General features: G+C 34.5%; 2 protein-coding genes across 2 annotated transcripts; both read left to right on the forward strand.

Moving 5' to 3' along the window:
• Positions 1 to 11,361: 11,361 nt before the first annotated feature.
• On the forward strand, positions 11,362 to 13,155 carry LOC136970761 (piggyBac transposable element-derived protein 4-like). Its single transcript, XM_067265211.1, has one exon. It carries the CDS (start codon positions 11,362 to 11,364, stop codon positions 13,153 to 13,155), a length of 1,794 nt encoding a protein of 597 aa, XP_067121312.1.
• Positions 13,156 to 14,050: 895 nt separating this feature from the next.
• On the forward strand, positions 14,051 to 15,730 carry LOC136970763 (piggyBac transposable element-derived protein 4-like). The gene has a single exon (XM_067265212.1). It carries the CDS (start codon positions 14,051 to 14,053, stop codon positions 15,728 to 15,730), a length of 1,680 nt encoding a protein of 559 aa, XP_067121313.1.
• Positions 15,731 to 19,743: the final 4,013 nt, after the last annotated feature.

The following is a 19,743-nucleotide window of genomic DNA, read 5'->3' on the forward strand; positions in this document are numbered from 1 at the left end:
ATGAACGTTCGACCTAATTACATCCCGAAGCGAAACAATTATAAAACTTTGTTAATGATTTAACAATAATTGTTCAAATGGAAGTATCTCGGAGTTTTAACACGTATAGAATTAATTATATTATTTTTAAAATAATTAATTTGGTTAATACACTCGTAATTATGGCATTAATTAATTTATATTTTCATTATTCACACGCAATTTTTTCATCCAGAAAAATCTACAATGTGGATTCTAAACGATATGTATAACTAATTTAAATGCTTAAACATCGTGTGTTGATTCTAGATTATTATCTATAAAATCTAGAATTGTTTGTAATATATTTTAAACGATTCTAGATTTAAAATACTGTATTTCCATTTTACAGTTTTATTTACGTGTTTCTATACCTACATATACGTGAACTTGTAACTAAGAAAGATCTGTCAATTAATAATCTATAAAATTCTAGAATTGTTTTAAGTAATTCTAGAATTTCACCGTCCATGTAGAGATGTATTTTACAGTAAAAAGAAAAAAAAGTTCGCGTGTAATCAAAAACTTGGCTCGTTCTCTCCATGTTTGACTGCTACAGCAGTGACGTAAACAGCCCTCTTGTGTGTCATTCACGTGCCATCTGTTGCCTCCCTTTACAGTTTCCATAATGATCGGTTTCAGAAGCATTAACGTTAACCTGTTAGTATTTTTTAAATAGAAAATAGTTTGAAAAACTTTGACCTTTTCTACTGTAGTTTATAGTGTTTACTTTCATTCTCGTGTGATACTTTTGTGTTCAATTGTTAAGTAGACTTTACTGTATAATTGTAGTGTTTGAGATAATCGATGAGATTTCACTAAAGCTGAACATTTGATAGGTTCTATCAGGTTTCTGTGTTCAGTCACACGTGATAATAAAGTGCAACACCCTTCGTTTCGACTACTCCCTTGCTAAAATGAACTGCTCCATTCGTTACTGCTTAGTGATAACACCCGGTTCCTGCTGAAATACACTAAATTATTGTTAAGTATTTAAAGTTCTAGTTTATGTATAAAATTTTTTCTTAACTTATCACCTGAAGTAGTAATACACTTGTTTAATTATAGTTAAGTCTTTAGCATGGGTGTATCAGATAGCGAATGATACAGCAGCACGTTATTATAATAGTGAGCATGAATGGGAATTAAGTGATAGAGAATATGGACGAGACAATTTCCAATCAATGCACCACTGGGTTCAGGTGAAGCGTCAAAAGAGCTCTTCTCTGCAGGTGCTGATTCAGCACAGATGCTCTCGTTTTTTTCTTTTCTCCTGTATGTATCGTTTTGGATGTGTTTTTCACCATTTTTACCGTATTTAGTAGCTACACAAGCGAGTATTTGTGATTCTTGAGATGTCTGTAGTAGTTAGAAAGGTCAAAACTAGTCAGGAGGTGTGGGTTAAGAACGGAGCGCTGCAAAAAATAATTCAGATTATTTCTTCCAGTGTGAGAATTGTAGTGTTTTAATGATAAACAATGGGTTACAAGGCAGTGTTTTAATAAGAAAACCGGCCTATAAAGTAGTGTTTTAATAAGTAAAATAGCTACAAAGCAGTGCTTAACCTCTAGGATCATTTCAAAGTGCTCACGTGAAAGGGGTTGTGTAGACACGAAAGTAGATGGGCGTGGAAGTTAAATATCAAAAGATTAATTGTTCACAGGTTACATTTACTGTATACTACAGAAACAATGTACTGTACGTAGTAAAAGCATCGATTTAAACTTTAATAGTTTGGCACGGTGTGTCAGCCTTGTGTGGGTGGTTTGCATAAGATAAAAGTATGCACACATCTGATTTCATTATGCAATTTGCTTTTAATTTTTAAGTGAAAAGCGTTAATTCTTATAAATAACACGTGATTATTTGTGATTAATGTGTGTGCAGTGCTCTTGCATTTACGTCAATCGTAGTTATTGCTTTTGATAAGGAATGGGAGGAGTTACTCTATAAGATTAGTGCATTATTAATTATTCAATGACTGGAAACTATTTAAAGAAATGTTACAAGGTGTTCTTTGCCATCTTCATTTATGAAGATTGTATATTGTTATGCTTTGAATGATATCAAAAATTAAAGACATGCTTTATATTAAGTTTCATTGAAGCTGGCATTTTATCAATTACAGTTTACGCAGTTATGCTTTATGCGGGCTATTTTTAGCAGTCACTTGTTATGTAAGATATTTTATATGCAGCCACACTTTATAAAAGATTGAAACTACGATCTAAACTCGTAATGTATTTGTTTACGTACAGCTAAAACACTCAAGAAGATTACAAGATATTTTCATACTGTAAAATCATCTTTCAGATCAGTCATATATTGTTTCTTTGATTTCTGAACAAACTCACCATTGGATAAGCGGATTAAACCACTGAAAACTCATAGTTGGTGGCGGGTTCGCACCTAATCGACGAGCTGGCCACGTGGAGTTAAATCCCTCGATTTGAAAGGCAAAGACTTTTTAAACCCACAGTCTTTACAACACGTGATAATGTAAAACACCAAGCTCTGCAGGTTTCCTTCGCGTGTCTAACATCTAAAGAGGTCAGCTTCTCATAGAAAGGAGGCACCCCTTTGGCAAGGTCCAAAGGGGGTGCCTCCTGAGAAGACTTTGAGGGAATTGCATTGAATTGCATCGAGGGAACAGGGCACGCGAGATGTGGGCAAAAATTAAAAGATTCTTTTTCCTAATTCACGAGAAATGAATAATTTGCGACAAATGTCTTTGAGGTCCTCGTAAATGGTTCTGTTGACATCCTGATGGAAGGGCCTGCATGAGTGTCAGATATATCAGCTTGTTATATAAAATATATCTGCTAACAACGTAAATTTCTTGAAGGACGTGATATCAAGCGAGCCGCACCGACTACAGTAATTACTAGTCAATGAATGCCAAGAAGTTAATAACTGGCTGACTGACACTAATGAGTGCCAAGAAGTTAGACTAATTAACTCGAATGTTTTATTATTGCAAACGTACATTCACTCTTTACCTTGTGGTGTAGCCACTAGCTGGATGAACCAATACTAGAACAAGTACAGTATAGAAACTAGAACCTATATTCAACCCCTGTAACCTCTCGATTTAACTGTGTGGATGAAAAATTATCTAGTAAATATTGTATAAATTCTTTTGTCACACTACAATCGTTATCCTGTAGGTCTTACTTAATCGATTTTTTCTTCATTTATTTGTTTACAAGCGTAAAGGGGCACGAATTCATCAGCCCCCAACCTGGTCACCCTAGTTATTTTTCTTTTAATATCTAAACGTTTGCTTTCTAGATGACGAGGTATTGATTACTCCACATGTGATAAACGTCATCGTCGTACACCTATTAGCGAAGTATTCTGTGGCATGCTAAACAGTATGCAATGACAACGTCTTTCTCTTCTTGAAGCCATTTTTTTTTTAGGTAGCATCACTGTTATTACTCTAATGCATGCAATCAGGAAGGCGCAGCCAACTTTTTTTACAGGACACAGATATAGAACAGAAATATCAGTAATGATTAGTGAGATGAGGTCCTAAAAAGGCGAGGTCCCCGGGCATACCCGGGGGCCTCGCCTTTTTCGAACGTCGTCTGATCATCTGATCATGTAGACGTCATCCGATCATCTGACAGTATGATTGATTAGCTGACCAGGGCCATGCAAAATCCTGACACCAGGTTAGTGTCAGGTAGCCAAGTAAGCGAACCAATGATACAGTCTGTTTCGTATGAAGCAAACTACATAATTGGTTTGCTTATTGAGCTGCCCATCATGCTAGACGTTTTTATGAGGATTTTCTCTGACAATCAATTGCACGCAGATAGCAATTTAACATTTCTCCCCCTAGGCATCAGCCTACCCAGTTATTTCGGAAACCTGGCCCAGGTTGCACGCTATTCACAAAAACAGTCGAACCTGCAATAACGGACACCTTTCATTGACAGCAATCAAAAATAGCATGATTCAGTTGTTATTTGCACACAATGGAGGTTAATTAAAGAAGTTTTGGAACTGATACAACTGCATTTAAACTAGATACGTCAATCGATACCTGTACATCAATCACTGCATCACCTCTGATCGTTTAACTTGTTACAGATACGGATAGAAGGATAATAAAGAGCTAAAACGTGCTGGATTTTTTAATATTTGATTAAACTTTTCTAAAGTAGGACCCATGTTGAATCACTTGGGTACATTTTATCTACAGTACTCAAATTATAAACTGTGTACAAGTAATCTACTGCTTATTTTAGCTGCGTTGCGTGCAAGGAACTGTTGACCTCCATTTATTAATGACCTATTTACTTTACTTTTTCGCAAAATCTAAAAGAAATATTCTTAAAAATCGATGTATTTTCGTAAATATGAGTGCAAAAATAGGTTGCTGGTGTATTAGTTCCGTGATTCTAACGTTAGAATCGATAATTGCGCTATATTTTAGTGTCATATAATGCATAATTTAATGGTATGAATGATTTGAAATTATTTACGAATGTAAAATAGAAGTTATATCACAGTGGCGGAGGAAAATTTTGTCGAATAATATATTAGATGACAAGCGAAGTACAACAGAAATCATCCTCCTCTACATAGAAATGAACTGCTCCGTTGCTAAAGCTACGAGGTACGATAACCTTGTACAGTAGTATACCAGCGATCCCTGTTGTAATTGCTTTGCGTACGAGCCACTACAGAAAGTTGAAAAGTTTTGATGATTGGAAATTTCTGCATTTATTTTCAGAACAAGTGAAGCGGAAAAATGGCGTCGAAGAAATCAAAGAATCGAATAGCTGTAATTCAGACGACACCCTAAGATATCATGACACCAGAGATGACATGTGACAGTGAAACAGATGAATACAAATTAAGTGAAAGTGATAAACGTCAGTCGTGGAGTCTGTCAGGTGAAGCCAGACAACCCTTTTCTGCAGACAGCGATTTAGGAAAACTTCCCTTAAACATTTCTCTTTTCGATCCTAACCCGGAAACGATATTCGAGTACTTCCTTATGCAAGAATGAGCAGAATCCATGGCGTTACACACAAATATTTACGCATCTGCAACAATTAAGAGATTGGAAAGATCTCTGAAAAAAAGGAGCAGATGTGTAGATTGGGAAGACACTCTGATGAAGTGACGTTACTCATTTCGTTACTCAACCTACAAGGAGTAGTACAGAAACCACATATGCAATTGTAGGTTAATGTTACCTATGGTTCCAAAATGGCGGCTCGTCTCTGATTCCAGCGAATAGAAGAAAGGAAACAGTGGGGACGCACGTTCTAACCTAACCTAACCTATTCTAATAAATTACCATAATTGTTACCAACAAAATAGGTTGGTTAGGTTAGAACGAGCGTCCCCACTGTTTCCTTTCTTCTGTTTGCTGGAATCAGAGACGAGCCGCCATTTTGGAGCCATACGTAACATTAACTCAATTGTATTTTGCTAAGAAACAAATGCTGGCCACCCCAGTCTTTCGAGAGCTCATGACAGAGAACAGATTTTATCTTCTTTTAGCATTTATACATTTTATTATTGATTCATATCAAAGTATGAAAGGAAAAGATTATCGTGTCTTTCAAATCTTACCGCTTTTGAATGATGTAAAAGGACAATGGCACGCCAGAAAGAGATATAAGTATAGACGAGAGCTTGCTTGCAGTTTTAAATGGACAGCCTGCAAGCCAAGTTGGACTTAATGTCTTACCAACTCTGCGAACCTTACAGGATACGCTGATCGACACAGGAGAATCCACACTTCTGTCTGATAAAGTAAAGGATCTCGATTTAAAAAGCTTTAATCAAACGTCCAGGGTGGTGTTAACTCTGATGGAAAGTCGACTGGACAAAGGTCACATCTGGATAACTATTATTCTTCGCCAAGTTATACGGCACGTTAGCGCGTTACAAAACCGATGTAGTGGGCAGTGTTCGAATCAACAGGAAAGTTTTGCCACCAGATATGAACGATAAAGTCCTAAATCCCAGGGAAGTTTGAAATCGTGGCACTGAAATGGCTCTATAAGAAAAACGTGTAGGAATGTTGGATTATAACAAAGGAATGGGAGGTGTGTATCTGGCAGATCAATGCATTAATACTTACGCTATTAAAAAGAACGGTTTGAAAAAATTTTACATGAAGATGTCCGTTCATCTCATGGACAGCCGTAATTTATAATAACTGTAGTACTAAAGTATTAAACGTAAAGTAATTGGTAAAAAAGCTGTTTCAAATGTGTCAAGGTTAAATGAAAGGCATTTTACGACCTTTAACCCCGAGAGTTTAACTCGTGTTCGTTCCTGGAAACGATGTTTTTGTTTGTTCCGCGAAAAAGAAGAGAATCTGTGTATATGCGCATTACATTCTGTCTTATTCCTTGTTTAGAAAAGTATCGTACAATACGAAATTTCCTTAAGTAAAGAGTATTTTGTACTACTTTGTACAAAATATAAATAATATATTTCTTTAATAAAGATATATTGTTTTGAACGTATTGTAAGTGAGGCTCCACTACATAATTGGTAGCCTAAAAGTCAGTTAGCCCACTACATAGTTATAATTTAATATTGTTTTATGAGAATAATGTACGCTATTACGTCAATTTGAACGTCATTTAACACCTATCTATGTACAGGAATGACGTCAAACTGACAGTTATATCTGGAACACATATAAGAAGGCTAACTGAATTTGAATTAAGTAACTAATTAATATTAAACAGATTACTTTTGTTCTTTATAATATAAAGTATATACATGCTCTAAATAACTATTTAAAAGAAAATTAAGTTTCAGGACCACAATACCCGGATTATTCTAAGAAATAAACACTTAAATGAGCTACCAGATGTTTAACGATAATTATTTTAATGAAATTAATGGTAATTACAGGCGAAAAATGGTCGGAAACAAAGATAAAATCCACGTTTATTGTACGAGATGTTTTTAAAATTAGCTTCTAGATATATAAAGAGCACGTAAACAAGTGCGCAAAGAATGCGGCAACCGCTGAGTATGACGTCACTCGAAATGATCCCCCCTCCTTTCGTTCTACCGTAAATTGACGTTGCTGTTGGCAACAGAGGGGTGCCGTATGGGTAAAGTCACGTGTTCTTTGCACTTTCTTTGTTGTTGGTTGACGTTGTTGAATAAAATTCCAGATTTCCTTTGTTGTTGCTTGTCGTTAACGGAAAAAATTGAAGTTTTTTTTTTCGTGGTTAATTACAGTGTACAAAACTAGTAAACCTGTGTATTTTATACTGCAAACTTCACGTGACTATACCTAGCTTTAAACATACGGCACGAGATACTTCCCTTACTCCCCTCGAACTGTAGACTAATCTGTTGACCTTTCGACCTTGTGACCATAACCTTTCTCGCAGTAGTATGGAAGTAAACACGTGTTTTAATCTGTAGGAATGGATAGGAGGGGAGGAATCACGTCGTTTAATGTAGTATGGGATATAACTCCCCCCGTAAGCCGTTTCAACCCATTATTCGGAGGAACCAGTTTCTTTAAGCCCTTGCATTTACTTTCTGTTACAATTTGAAGACATTAGAATTGAATTTCGATCTTATAACGTGTAGTAAATAATGTGAACAGATGTTACTACGTCATTTGCTGCTTTAAGTTACACTGAAGTTATGCCAGGGGGTAGAAATAGACGTAGAAAAATACATATAACAAAAGTACTGGATGAAAATTCTGCTGGAGTAAAGTATTTAATTTAAATACATTAGAATCTCGCTAATCCGGCCATTTCTTGCATAGATGTGTGGCAGATTTGTCCGTCGCCCTTCGATACAAATTCTTTATTATTGGTGAAATTATGTGCAGTAATACAGTAATTGTAAGTTTTAATTCTTCACTGTTAAAATTTTACTGTATTTATCTAAAAGCAGAAATAAAGAGGAAATATATAATAGGGATTGCCGGATAATTGAGACGACGGATAATAACGTAGTGATTGTTGTATCATACATTAATTGTCATCCAGAATAAGTAGGAAAATGCAAAGAAAAAACACTAATTTGTTCAGATTTTTTAAGTGTTTTAGGGGATTTTCAGGTGTTTACTTATTCTCTCGCTGGGTGTATAAAGTCTGTATTGTTTACACTTGGATTACTGAATGTTCTGATAGTATTGTTGATAAGATGGTTATTGTGTTTAATTCAGTGCGTGGATAATTTGTTCTACTATGTCTACTTGGATAGCTGTTTTTCGGGAAGGACAGAGAAGAAGGAAAGAAAAAATAGCAGTTATTCTCAGTAGTATACATAGTGTTTCATATAGACGTAAAGAAGTGATCGAATGCACTTTGCGAGATGCAGAAAGGGAGATGAGCCTATTACCGCCATCTTTCGGGATATTTTGAGTTATTTCTTGCTTTTTACGTATTTTCCATAAAAAATATATGATAAATAAATAACAGAACGTTAAATACATCATTTAAAGTAAAACTTTATTGAAATTATCCAATTACAGGCTAACTATTATCAAGAATAAATCTCATACCTGCAATAGTTGACTGCATAAAAAATGGAGGAAAGGAGCAAAAGAAACAATTTTATAATTAAATTTTAAATTTAAAAACACTATTTTTTATTTTAATTTGAAAAATATTAAAGTATATTAAAAGATATTGTATATAAAAATATAAATATATTTAAGTATTAAAAAAATTGCATAATTAATTCCTCTATTCTGTTACAATTTGAAGACATTCGAATGACTTTTTAATTTGGAAATCTTACAATGCAAAAAAGTGAAATTTAAAAGTCGACACCAGATCAAAAAACAGCGCTACGTTCAGTATAATTATCAGAAAAGTAATTGACACCAGGTAAGGAAATCTTGAAATAATTATCATGGTGCAAGAATGGATTTCAAGTAACATCTGGTAATGGGTGTTTAGTTTTGCCGAACTAAACTCCCATTAAAACAACCTGGAATCTTTAAATAACCTGAAAATCAGATGAAACCCAATCATTTACATTTACGGGCCTAATATACAAAGCTCAATTAAGCGCTAATAAACTTGGCACTAAATCGAGTGCGAAGTTAAACTGAAGTACTGTAAGCAATAAGAAATATACGTAGTAATGAGGTACAACTTAGATGCGAGAAGATGACACGGAAAACACCACTAGGTCATCTCTGGATAAGGCACGAACCCGTGACAAGTTGATTTCTCCATTTGGACATTAATGGGCCTTTAAGAATACGGATCCTATTAGGAAGTACTTAGTAAAATACGAAGTAACTACATTCTACACACGAGATTGTGTTTTGAGTCTCCTAGTTACTTTATACTTCGATGACAATCAGTAGTTAATGAATTTGATACATGTCCTGTATGCATTTAGATTAGTTTTCATACTATATCAAAAGCTTATTTTATTTTATTTCTTAGCTCTCTCCTTTCTGTGGGTACTAGGAGGGTCTTTTACAATCATACCCATTACGGGTTTGACTAGGTCCAGAATGGGAGCAGCCGGGTGGTGTCAAATGGAGCTTCACATTTCTGAGACAGACCACCCAAAAAATTGCCCTAACAGCCTCGGCCATCCAGCTGTTTAGGGAAATTCAAATAAGATCTAAGGGCCTTTCGGGAGAATGGAATTGATTACTCCAAACGTGATAAAACACCTATCATCCAAGCATTCTGTGGTATGCTAAATGGTAAGCAAATGGTAATGTCTTGTTTTAGAGAAGGGAATTAAAAGCCAATAGATTTTGTTCTTGGATTTCAAATGTAGGCTATTAGAGAGAAAAGAGGAAATTCAAACTATTTAGACAACATATTCAACATATTTACGGGCACATGATAACTTAGAGATGATTAGAAAATGATGAGTTAGAGGTTGACAAATAAAATAGGTATTATTACATATTGACAGTGATAGTGATTAGTGATGACATGAAAACTAAAAGAAAGACATATTAGTGATATTTTAAACCTATATAAACAAAGGACAGGTGTAGTAAGCCATCAACAAATCATTTAACTTTTGATAGGGCAGAATATTATATATAAACAAACTTTTTCTCGCCTAACAGCGACTCTCGCGCCTGCTATCGAAAACCTGAGGCATTAACTGCACTTGAAAGTATAGCGCAAGGACCAGTATATCTAGTTATTTTTTAAATAAGATCTCATAATAGCCGGGAAACTTGTGTATATCGTTGCTGGATATTTTATAAAACTAATTACTACCCTCAAAATAAACCATTTTGCCATTTAAAAGTAATTAAAAATAAATAAAAAATTTATGACAAAATCTCATAACAGATGGAGCCACGCACAATTACTTGTTTTGCTTACTCTTAATATAAAAGTTAACATAAAACCTATCAACAACGGCCACTAATTACAAAAATCTCCATTAATAACAGGTTATTTTGTATGTATTTTTGTTGAAAAAAAAAAAACATTACGTTCCTAAAGATAATAATGATTGCTATTAGAGGAGGCCGTTGTTGAGAGGTGTCCGTTATCAAAGGTTCGACTGTATTAACATATTCAACTAGGGCCGGATTTCCGAAATAACTGAGACTTTTTACACCGAACCCTTTCAAAATTCAATTTGCCCCAGGGGGGTCAATATCACTGAGCTTGGTCCTTGGAAATCACTGGCTTAACGTGTTACTAATATGGATACATGGATAATAAAGAGTTAAAACGTGCTGAATATTTTAATACTTGATTAAACTTTTCTCAAATAGGACCCATACTGAATCACGTGGGTTAAGTTTTATCTACAGTACTCAAATTTTAAACTGTTTAAACGTAATCTACTGCTTATTTTAGCTGTGTTGTGTGCAAGAAACTGTTGACCTCAATTTATTAATGACTTACTTATTTTATTTTTTCGCAAAAACTACAAGAAATATTCTTAAAAATCGATGTATTTTCGTAAATATGGGTGCAAAAATAGGTTTCTGGTGTATCAGTTCCGTGATTCTAACGTTAGAATCGATAATTGCGCTATATTTTAGTGTCATATAATGCATAATTTAATGGTATGAATGATTTGAAATTATTTACGAATGTAAAATAGAAGTTATATCACAGTGTGGGAGCGAAATCCTGTCGAATAATATATTGGATGGCAAGCAAAGTACAACAGAAATCATCCCCCTCATCGCACGTAACTTCTCCTCTACACCGAAATGAACTGATCCGTTTCCATAGCTACGAGTTACGATAACCTTGTGACGTAGTATACCAGCGATCTCCTCTGTAGTTGCTTTGTGTTCAAGCCAGTACAGTGTGTTGACAAGTTTTGATGATTGGAAACTTCTGCATTTATTTTCAGAACAAGTGAAGTGGCAAAATGGCGTCGAAGAAAGCAAAGAAACGAAGAATCGAAGACGAAAGTGAATCGGATAGCTGTAGTTCAGACGACGAAGACAGATATTTATACACCAGAGATGACGTGTGTGTTGTTAGTGACAGTGAAACAGATGAAAGTGAAACAGATGAAAGTGAGTTAAGTGAAAGTGAAAGTGAAACAGATGAAAGTCAGTTAAGTGAAAGTGAAAGTGAAAATGATGAAGATCAGTCGTGGAGTGTGTCAGGAGAAGCGAGAGAACCTTTCCCAGCAGACAGCGATTTAGGAAAGGTTAATGTAAACATTCCTTTCTTGGATCGTAACCCGGAATCGATATTTGAGTACTTTTTTACGCAAGAATTAACAGAATCCATAGCGTTACACACAAATATTTACGCGTCTAAAATAATTAAGAAAAAGATACACAGAAAGTACATAGATACAAAGATACACGAAGGAATACAGAAAAAAAGAAGCAAAAGTCCACTTTGGAAAGACACTAATTGTGATGAAGTGAAGTTATTTCTTGCTTTACTCATCCTACAAGGAGTAGTAAAAAAACCAAATCTCAGACTGTATTTTACTAAGAATAAAATGCTGGCCACCCCGTTCTTTGGCGAGGTCATTGCAAGAAATAGATTTGAAGATCTTTTAAGGTTTATGCATTTTACTGTTGATTCAAAACGTAGTAAGAAAGAAAAAGACTATCATTTCTTTCAAATCTTACCTCTTTTGAATCATCTAAAAGAAAAATGGCAGGAGATTTACACGCCAGAAAGGGATATAAGTATAGACGAGAGCTTGCTTCTGTGGAAGGGTAGTCTCACCTGGAGAACCTATATGCCAAGGAAGAGGGCCCGTATGGGCGTAAAGTCTTACCTTCTCTGCGAATCGTCCACAGGATACGTCTACGACATGCTAGTCTACACAGGAGAATCCACAATTTTGTCCGATAAAGTAAAGGATCTCGACCTTAAAGGATTTAATAAAACATCAAGGGTGGTGTTAACTCTAATGGAAAGTCGTCTGGACAAAGGTCATAGGTTATTTCTGGATAATTATTTTTCTTCGCCCAAGTTATACGACACGTTAGCACGTTACAAAACTGATGTAGTGGGTACTGTTCGGATCAACAGGAAAGATTTGCCACCAGATATGAAGGATAAAGTCCTAAATTCCGGGGAAGTTTGCTCGTGGTATCGTGGGAAGCTCATGGCACTGATATGGCGCGATAAGAAAGATGTGTGTATGCTTTCCACCATACACGATGGTAGCATGAAAAGTTCTAAAAGTAAACGACGGAAAGCTAGGATGAAACCTGAAGCAGTGTTGGATTATAACAAAGGAATGGGAGGTGTCGATCTGGCAGATCAACGCATTAATACTTACGCTATAAGAAAGAAGCGTTTGAAAAAATTTTACCTGAAGATGTTCCTTCATCTTATAGAAATCACGGTGTTTAATTCTTACGTAATTTATACAAAATACGGGGCTAAAACAAGACATTTGAACTTCCTGTTAAATTTAGTGTCCAACCTCATACAGAAATATTCTCACAGCATCAGACTTGAAAGGTGTAGAAAATCGAAAACAAATCTAGCAAGGTTAAACGAAAGGCACTTTATAACCTTTAACCCTTCTACGGCAACTCTTGTTCGTCCCTATAGAAGATGTTTTGTTTGTTCGCGCAAAAATAAGAGAAAGGCATCTATGTACAGGTGTGCGAAGTGCAACGTTGCGCTATGTGCTATTCCTTGTTTCGAAAAGTATCATACAAAAGAACAATTTGTTCAGTAAAGAGTATACAACATTGGCTTATTACACCATGAGCGATGTCTATTTTTATGTCAGCGACTGAGCAATTTCTTTTTTAATCAATCACCATGCTCTGTGCAACTACACACAGCACTAAAAGTCTTCACAAATGAGGTATTTGTCTTACGGGGTTTAACCTACAATGGATTATCCACGTGGTTTAATCTCATGTAAATTATCCTAAAAGTACAGGATAACCCGGAGATTACTTACAAGGTTATAATAAAACTCCTAAATTGCAATGAATTTCATAAAAGGGGTTTATGGTATGAAATTTCATGTACGGTTTTCAATTATGACCTTACGAACACTCCATTAATTGGAAGAATTAAAATATGAAATAAATATACTGTTATTTTGTACTATTTTGAACATATATAAATGATATTTCCTTAATAAAAATATATTATTTTGATTTAAAGTGAGGGCGTTTCTTTTAATACACTTACAATGGAATCTATTGTTTATTTTAGATGTGTTACGTGGTAGTAACTGTTAGCCTGTATGCATTAATGACGTACTCATTCTGTATTTTCGTAAAAATGAGCGCGAAAATACGTTGCTGGTGTATTACTTCTGTGATTCTAACGTTACAATCGATAATTGTGCTATATTTTAGTGATACTTTGGTAGTTTCGTATTATTTACGAATGTAAACTAGAAATTATATGAGAGTAATACAACACAAATCAGCCCCTTTATCTCACGCGACTTCTCCTCCACACCGAAATGAACTGACCCGTTGCTACAGCTACGAGTTACAATGACCTTGTGAGGTATTATACCAGCGATCTCCTCTGTAGTTGCTTTGTTTTCAAGCCAGTACAGTGTGTCGAAAAGTTTCGATGATTACAAATTCCTGTATTTATTTTCAGACATGGCGTCGAAGAAACGAAGAATCGAACACGAAGGTGAATCGGATAGTTTCAGTTCAGATGATGAAGAGAGTGATGTTAGTGAAACGGATGAATACGAATTTAGTGAAAGTGAAGGTGAATGTGATCGGCAGTCGTGGAGTCTGTCAGGAGAAGCGAGAGAACCTTTCCCTGCAGACAGCGATTTAGGAAAGGTTAATGAAAACATTCCTTTCTTGGATCGTAACCCGGAATCGATATTCGAGTACTTCTTTACGCAAGAACTAGCAGAATCCATAGCGTTACACACAAATATTTATGCATCCGAAACAATTAAGAAGATGAGATTGGAAGGATCTCTGAAAAAAAGGAGCAGATTTCTATCTTGGGAAGACACTGATTGTAATGAAGTTAAGTTATTCATCGCGTTACTCATCCTACAAGGAGTAGTAAAAAAACCAACGATGCAATTGTATTTCACTAAGGATAAAATGCTGGCCACTCCGTTCTTTGGGCAGGTCATGAGAAGAGATAGATTTCTACTTCTTCTGTCATTTATTCATTTTACCATTGATTCAGATCAAAGTAGGAAAGAAAAAGATTATCATTTCCTTCAAATCTTACCTCTTTTGAATCATCTAAAAGAAAAATGGCAAGAGATTTACAGGCCAGAAAGGGATATAAGTATAGACGAGAGCTTGCTTATGTGGAAGGGTAGTCTCACGTGGAGAACCCATATGCCAAGGAAGAGGACCCGTATGGGCGTAAAGTCTTATCTTCTCTGCGAATCGTCTACAGGATACGTCTACGATATGCTGATCTACACAGGAGAATCCACAATTTTGTCCGATAAAGTAAAGGATCTCGACCTTAAAGGATTTAATAAAACATCAAGGGTGGTGTTAACTCTAATGGAAAGTCGTCTGGACAAAGGTCATAGGTTATTTCTGGATAATTATTTTTCTTCGCCCAAGTTATACGACACGTTAGCACGTTACAAAACTGATGTAGTGGGTACCGTTCGGATCAACAGGAAAGATTTGCCACCAGATATGAAGGATAAAGTCCTAAATCCCGGGGAAGTTTGCTCGTGGTATCGTGGGAAGCTCATGGCACTGATATGGCGCGATAAGAAAGATGTGTGTATGCTTTCCACCATACACGACGGTAGCATGAAAAGTTTTAAAAGTAAACGACGGAAAGCTAGGATGAAACCTGCAGCAGTGTTGGATTATAACAAAGGAATGGGAGGTGTCGATCTGGCAGATCAATGCATTAATACTTACGCTATAAAAAAGAAGCGTTTGAAAAAATTTTACACCAAGATATTCCTTCATCTGGTAGAAATCACGGTGTTTAATTCGTACGTAATTTATAATAAATACGGGGCAAATACAACCCATTTGAACTTCATACTAAATTTAGTGACCAATCTCACAGAGAAATACGCTCACAGCATCAAACCTAAAATAAATGAAATATCGAGGATACGTCTATCAAGATCAAAGGAACAGCATTTTATGACCTTTTTCCCCGAGTCGTCGAGTAGACCCGAAGGCAGGAAGCTTAGGAAGCCGTGTTATCTTTGTAAATCGGAAAACAAAAGAAGGGTTAGTAGGTTTTGGTGCGCTAAATGCAACGTTACCTTATGTCTTATTCCGTGTTTCGAAAAGTATCATAGAAAGAACAATTTAGTTGCGTGAAGAGTACGCGGGACTCCTTTATTATTCCTCATTATTTTCAGGAGAATGAACAAACAACTGAGCAATTTCCTGTGTGAATTTTATGTGTGATTTTCAAGTCATAAACGATTCTTTATTAATCGAAAGAGTTTAAATATGTAATAAATGTACTGTTACTTTGTACTAGTTTATTAATAATATAGCAGAATTTCTACAAAGATACATGCACTATTACACCAGTTTGACGTCATTTCACATCCCCCTGTTAAAATCCGCGTACAGGAATGATGTGAGAGTGACTAAAAGGTGTACGCAGACTTATAAGTAAGTGTATCTGGTGTTTATAAGTTTATAAAACTGTTTTAAACTTGCTTTTCGATAGACACGAGTGTATAGAATACACACAATAGCTTTACAAAATTCTGTATTACATCAAATGTGCTGTATAGATTATTTTAGATTAAGGAACAGTACAATATTTGTTTAGGTAATGTGTCTTATAAATGAGTACAGGAAAAACTTTAGTTCTGAAATTACAACTTGTAAAAGTAAAGCCAACGTTCAGACGTCCAAACGTCTCATTTGTTTATATAAAAGTAAGCATAGAATGAGTATGACGTCACTCGAAATGATCCCCCTGCCGTAAACTGACGTTGCTGTTGGCAACAGACGGGGTACCGTATGGGTATAGTCACGTGTTCTTTGCAATTTCTTCGTTGTTGGTTGACATTTTTGAATAAAATGGCAAAGTTTCTTTGTTCGCGGTTTAAATTATCCAACAAATTAACAAAGCCTACTGTAATTTCATCTATTAAAGTGTAATAATTAGGACATTACAGAGGAACACTTACATCTCTCGCATTGTAGACTAATCCGTTGACCTTTCGACCCTGTGACATATGCAGTAAACACGTGTTTTAATCTGTAGGAATGGATAGGAGGGGAGGAATTACGTTGTTTAATGTAGTATTTTGAATAAGTAAGCCGTTTCACCCATTATTCTCTACTTTTACATGTATTGTAAAAACACGAATAAGGCAGAAACATACAGGGATATGCCAGATAATTGAGAGGGTGGATTAGCAATAGTATACCGTAGTGAACCATACACCAGATTTATATTTGCCGATACTAGTGACATCTCGTGGTAAAATCCAGAACTACGGCAACGGAATGGTTCTGTAATTAGACGCCAGTCAGGAAATCTGCCTCTTTTCGCCATCTATAGGGATATTTTTGAGTTATACGTCGCTTAATATAAATAATTCGGATTTAAAAATTAACTTTAAAAATCAACACCAGATGAAAAAAACAGCGCTACGTTCAGTAGAATTATCAGAAAAATAATTGACTCCACGTCTAATTTTCATTTACAAACACTAACTTCCGATAATTCTGACTACAGCGCCGTTTTGTACGTAATGGTAGCATTTGGAATTAATTTCGATTGCATAATTCTTCAGACGTGATAATTTTCTTGAATTCTTCCATTTATTTTTGTCGGAATCAGCGTGGTTTTAAAGCAGATACGTGGTTGGAGTTGAACTGAAGTACTTCAAACAATCAGAATTATATGTTGTAATGGAGTCCGCATACATCTTTTAAAGTCACCTCAAGATTTGATGATAACAATATAATTTACAATACATATTATCAATTCACCAATTGAAATGGTCTTTAAAGATATTAATTGACATATTGTGATAAAGGTACTATTGACAATGATGCTATAACGGGAGATTTGATTGTATGGCTGATCATGTTGCTCTGATTGCAGAAAAAACCCGCCACTAAAGGCATCGGTTCATACGGTTTCAGGTATCAGAAAATTTATAGTTAATGTTTTTCAATTAAACCCATTGCGGGTTTGACCAGGCCCACAATGGCAGCGGGGATGGGGCTTGAAATATTTGGGACAGATCATCCAGAAAAAAATTCTTGGGGTCGTTTGATTGGATTCAATTCCGAAGTCCCCAGAGCGGTGGGCTGACGACCGTTTTTAGGGACATTAAAATAAGGTCTATGGGCGTTATTTTTCTACCATTTTCATAACTTCTCTACCCGAACTTTTATTCAAATTTTTATACAAACTACACAGTTAGGCAATATACGACGTGTAGTGAACTATGAACTACGGATCCTCTACATAGCGTATTGCGTTATACAGAAGTTTAAGTTTATTATAAATTTTAAAAATGTTTATTAATTTTTAAAAATTTACTAAATTAAATTGATTCGTCATTTACAATTTTTACCAAAAAAAAAAAAAAAAAAATTGTAATTTTTACTCACAGGTGGCACTCTCTATCAGACATGTGCTGAAGGAAAACAATATGGCGTCCTCCACGTGAAACTTGTTTTTCCATGTGTTAAAGACGGTATTTGCTCATTTAATGATTAATTCTCTAAATTTTATTAAAATTTATATTTAAACAACGTAATTAAATGTTTAAAATGTTTAAATATTTTAGATTTGATTATGAATACGCTAATGAAATTGTAAGAGATTCTATTTTTGTTTTGATTGCACGAACTTTTTAGCAATTTTATTAAATTTCCTTTAATTATAGATTCTTATAAAGAAGTTATTTTTGTTTTTGCAATAACAACTTTCGATGACACTTTTTATATTTATTAAGGGTAAGTGTTTTCATTCCTTTCCTTTCGCTAAATTATTGATGAATACAATGTAAACAGTTAAGATATTGGCAAGTGTCTAATGCAAATACAATTTCACGCTTGAAAAGTTTCGCTTCTAATTAAGTTTAAGGTTAGAATTAATTAAAAAAAAAAAAAAAAACAGGTTCTTCAAACAGAGCTAGGAGCGAAGTTGCTTTTTTCCTTAATTTCCAGAGCACTTTAATGATACAAGCACAGTTAACTATGTCTTTTGTGCTTTTTATATTTATATATAATGCATGATATGATGAACTATTAACTTTAATTATTATCTGATATAAAATTGTCTATGAGATTAACAAAAAAATTTATTGAAATGTCTTTAAAACTGCTGTATCGGGCAATAGACGTGTTCGGCATCATGAAATTAATCACTGTAAATTGATAAGAAATTCATAATAGCATCAAATATCAATAAAATTATTTTTGATTATGTAATATTTGTTAGCTAATCTCTCTGTATACTATTTAATAGTTATTCTATAAAAATCAAATTGACAATGAACAATCTACATAAGAGGTTGTTCAAGGAACGAAGGAATAATTTTTAAATTTTTGTATAGTTTAAAATTTTATGTGATCCTATTTAATTATGCGGTAATTAAATTTATTTAACTGAATATTAATTTTAATATTTGTTATATTTATAATGTTTATCTGGTCTTTAGATCAGTGGCTAAATTATTATTTCTAGTATTTATTATTATTTATTTCAAATAATTATGCTACAAGAACACGAGACTGCTGAAAGAGTATGTTTATTTCTCTTCTAGTTTCTAATAATCAAGCAATTAATATTTTAATAAATACCTCATTCCTCTTCCTAGTGCTAGTAGTTATTATTACTATAAATAAACTTAATTGATTTTTCCAATTGATATGGAGACAGTTTACTGTAGGAGTTAGATTTTTCTAATGTAGCGGCTTACTATGCTAATACTGATGAAGTGTTCCATATTTAAATATATTTCTAATTTATTTTTTCTAAAATACAAATATATTTTATGATTAATGACACAGACAGGTTAAATATGATGGGTCGCAATACCGTAAACTTATTAGTTTGTATGTAATTATTATTCACTGACTTATGCTTGTAAGGCTTATTAGTCAACTAATAATGCATTGAATAAATTTATCATACCTTCTGATAAATTTGTATAATTCTCTGTATAATATTGTTTATGCAAATTGATAATATAATCATATCGTTACATTACTTATCAATATACAGTCAAACCCCATTGATACAAAGTTCAAGAGACTCAAAACTTGGCCCGTTGGGTTAATGAAATTTGTATTAACTAAACTTCTTAACATTGAAATGCCTATCGTTCCTCACCCACAGAACCTTG

Source organism: Centruroides vittatus, unplaced genomic scaffold (genome assembly GCF_030686945.1).
Source record: "Centruroides vittatus isolate TY-2023 unplaced genomic scaffold, ASM3068694v2 contig_216, whole genome shotgun sequence".
In the NCBI taxonomy this organism is placed as follows: Eukaryota; Metazoa; Arthropoda; class Arachnida; order Scorpiones; family Buthidae; genus Centruroides; species Centruroides vittatus.

Bases quoted from the DNA above. Each gene is read 5' to 3' on its own strand.
- LOC136970761 (XM_067265211.1), top strand. From the start codon at position 11,362: ATGGCGTCGAAGAAAGCAAAGAAACGAAGAATCGAAGACGAAAGTGAA.
- LOC136970763 (XM_067265212.1), top strand. From the start codon at position 14,051: ATGGCGTCGAAGAAACGAAGAATCGAACACGAAGGTGAATCGGATAGT.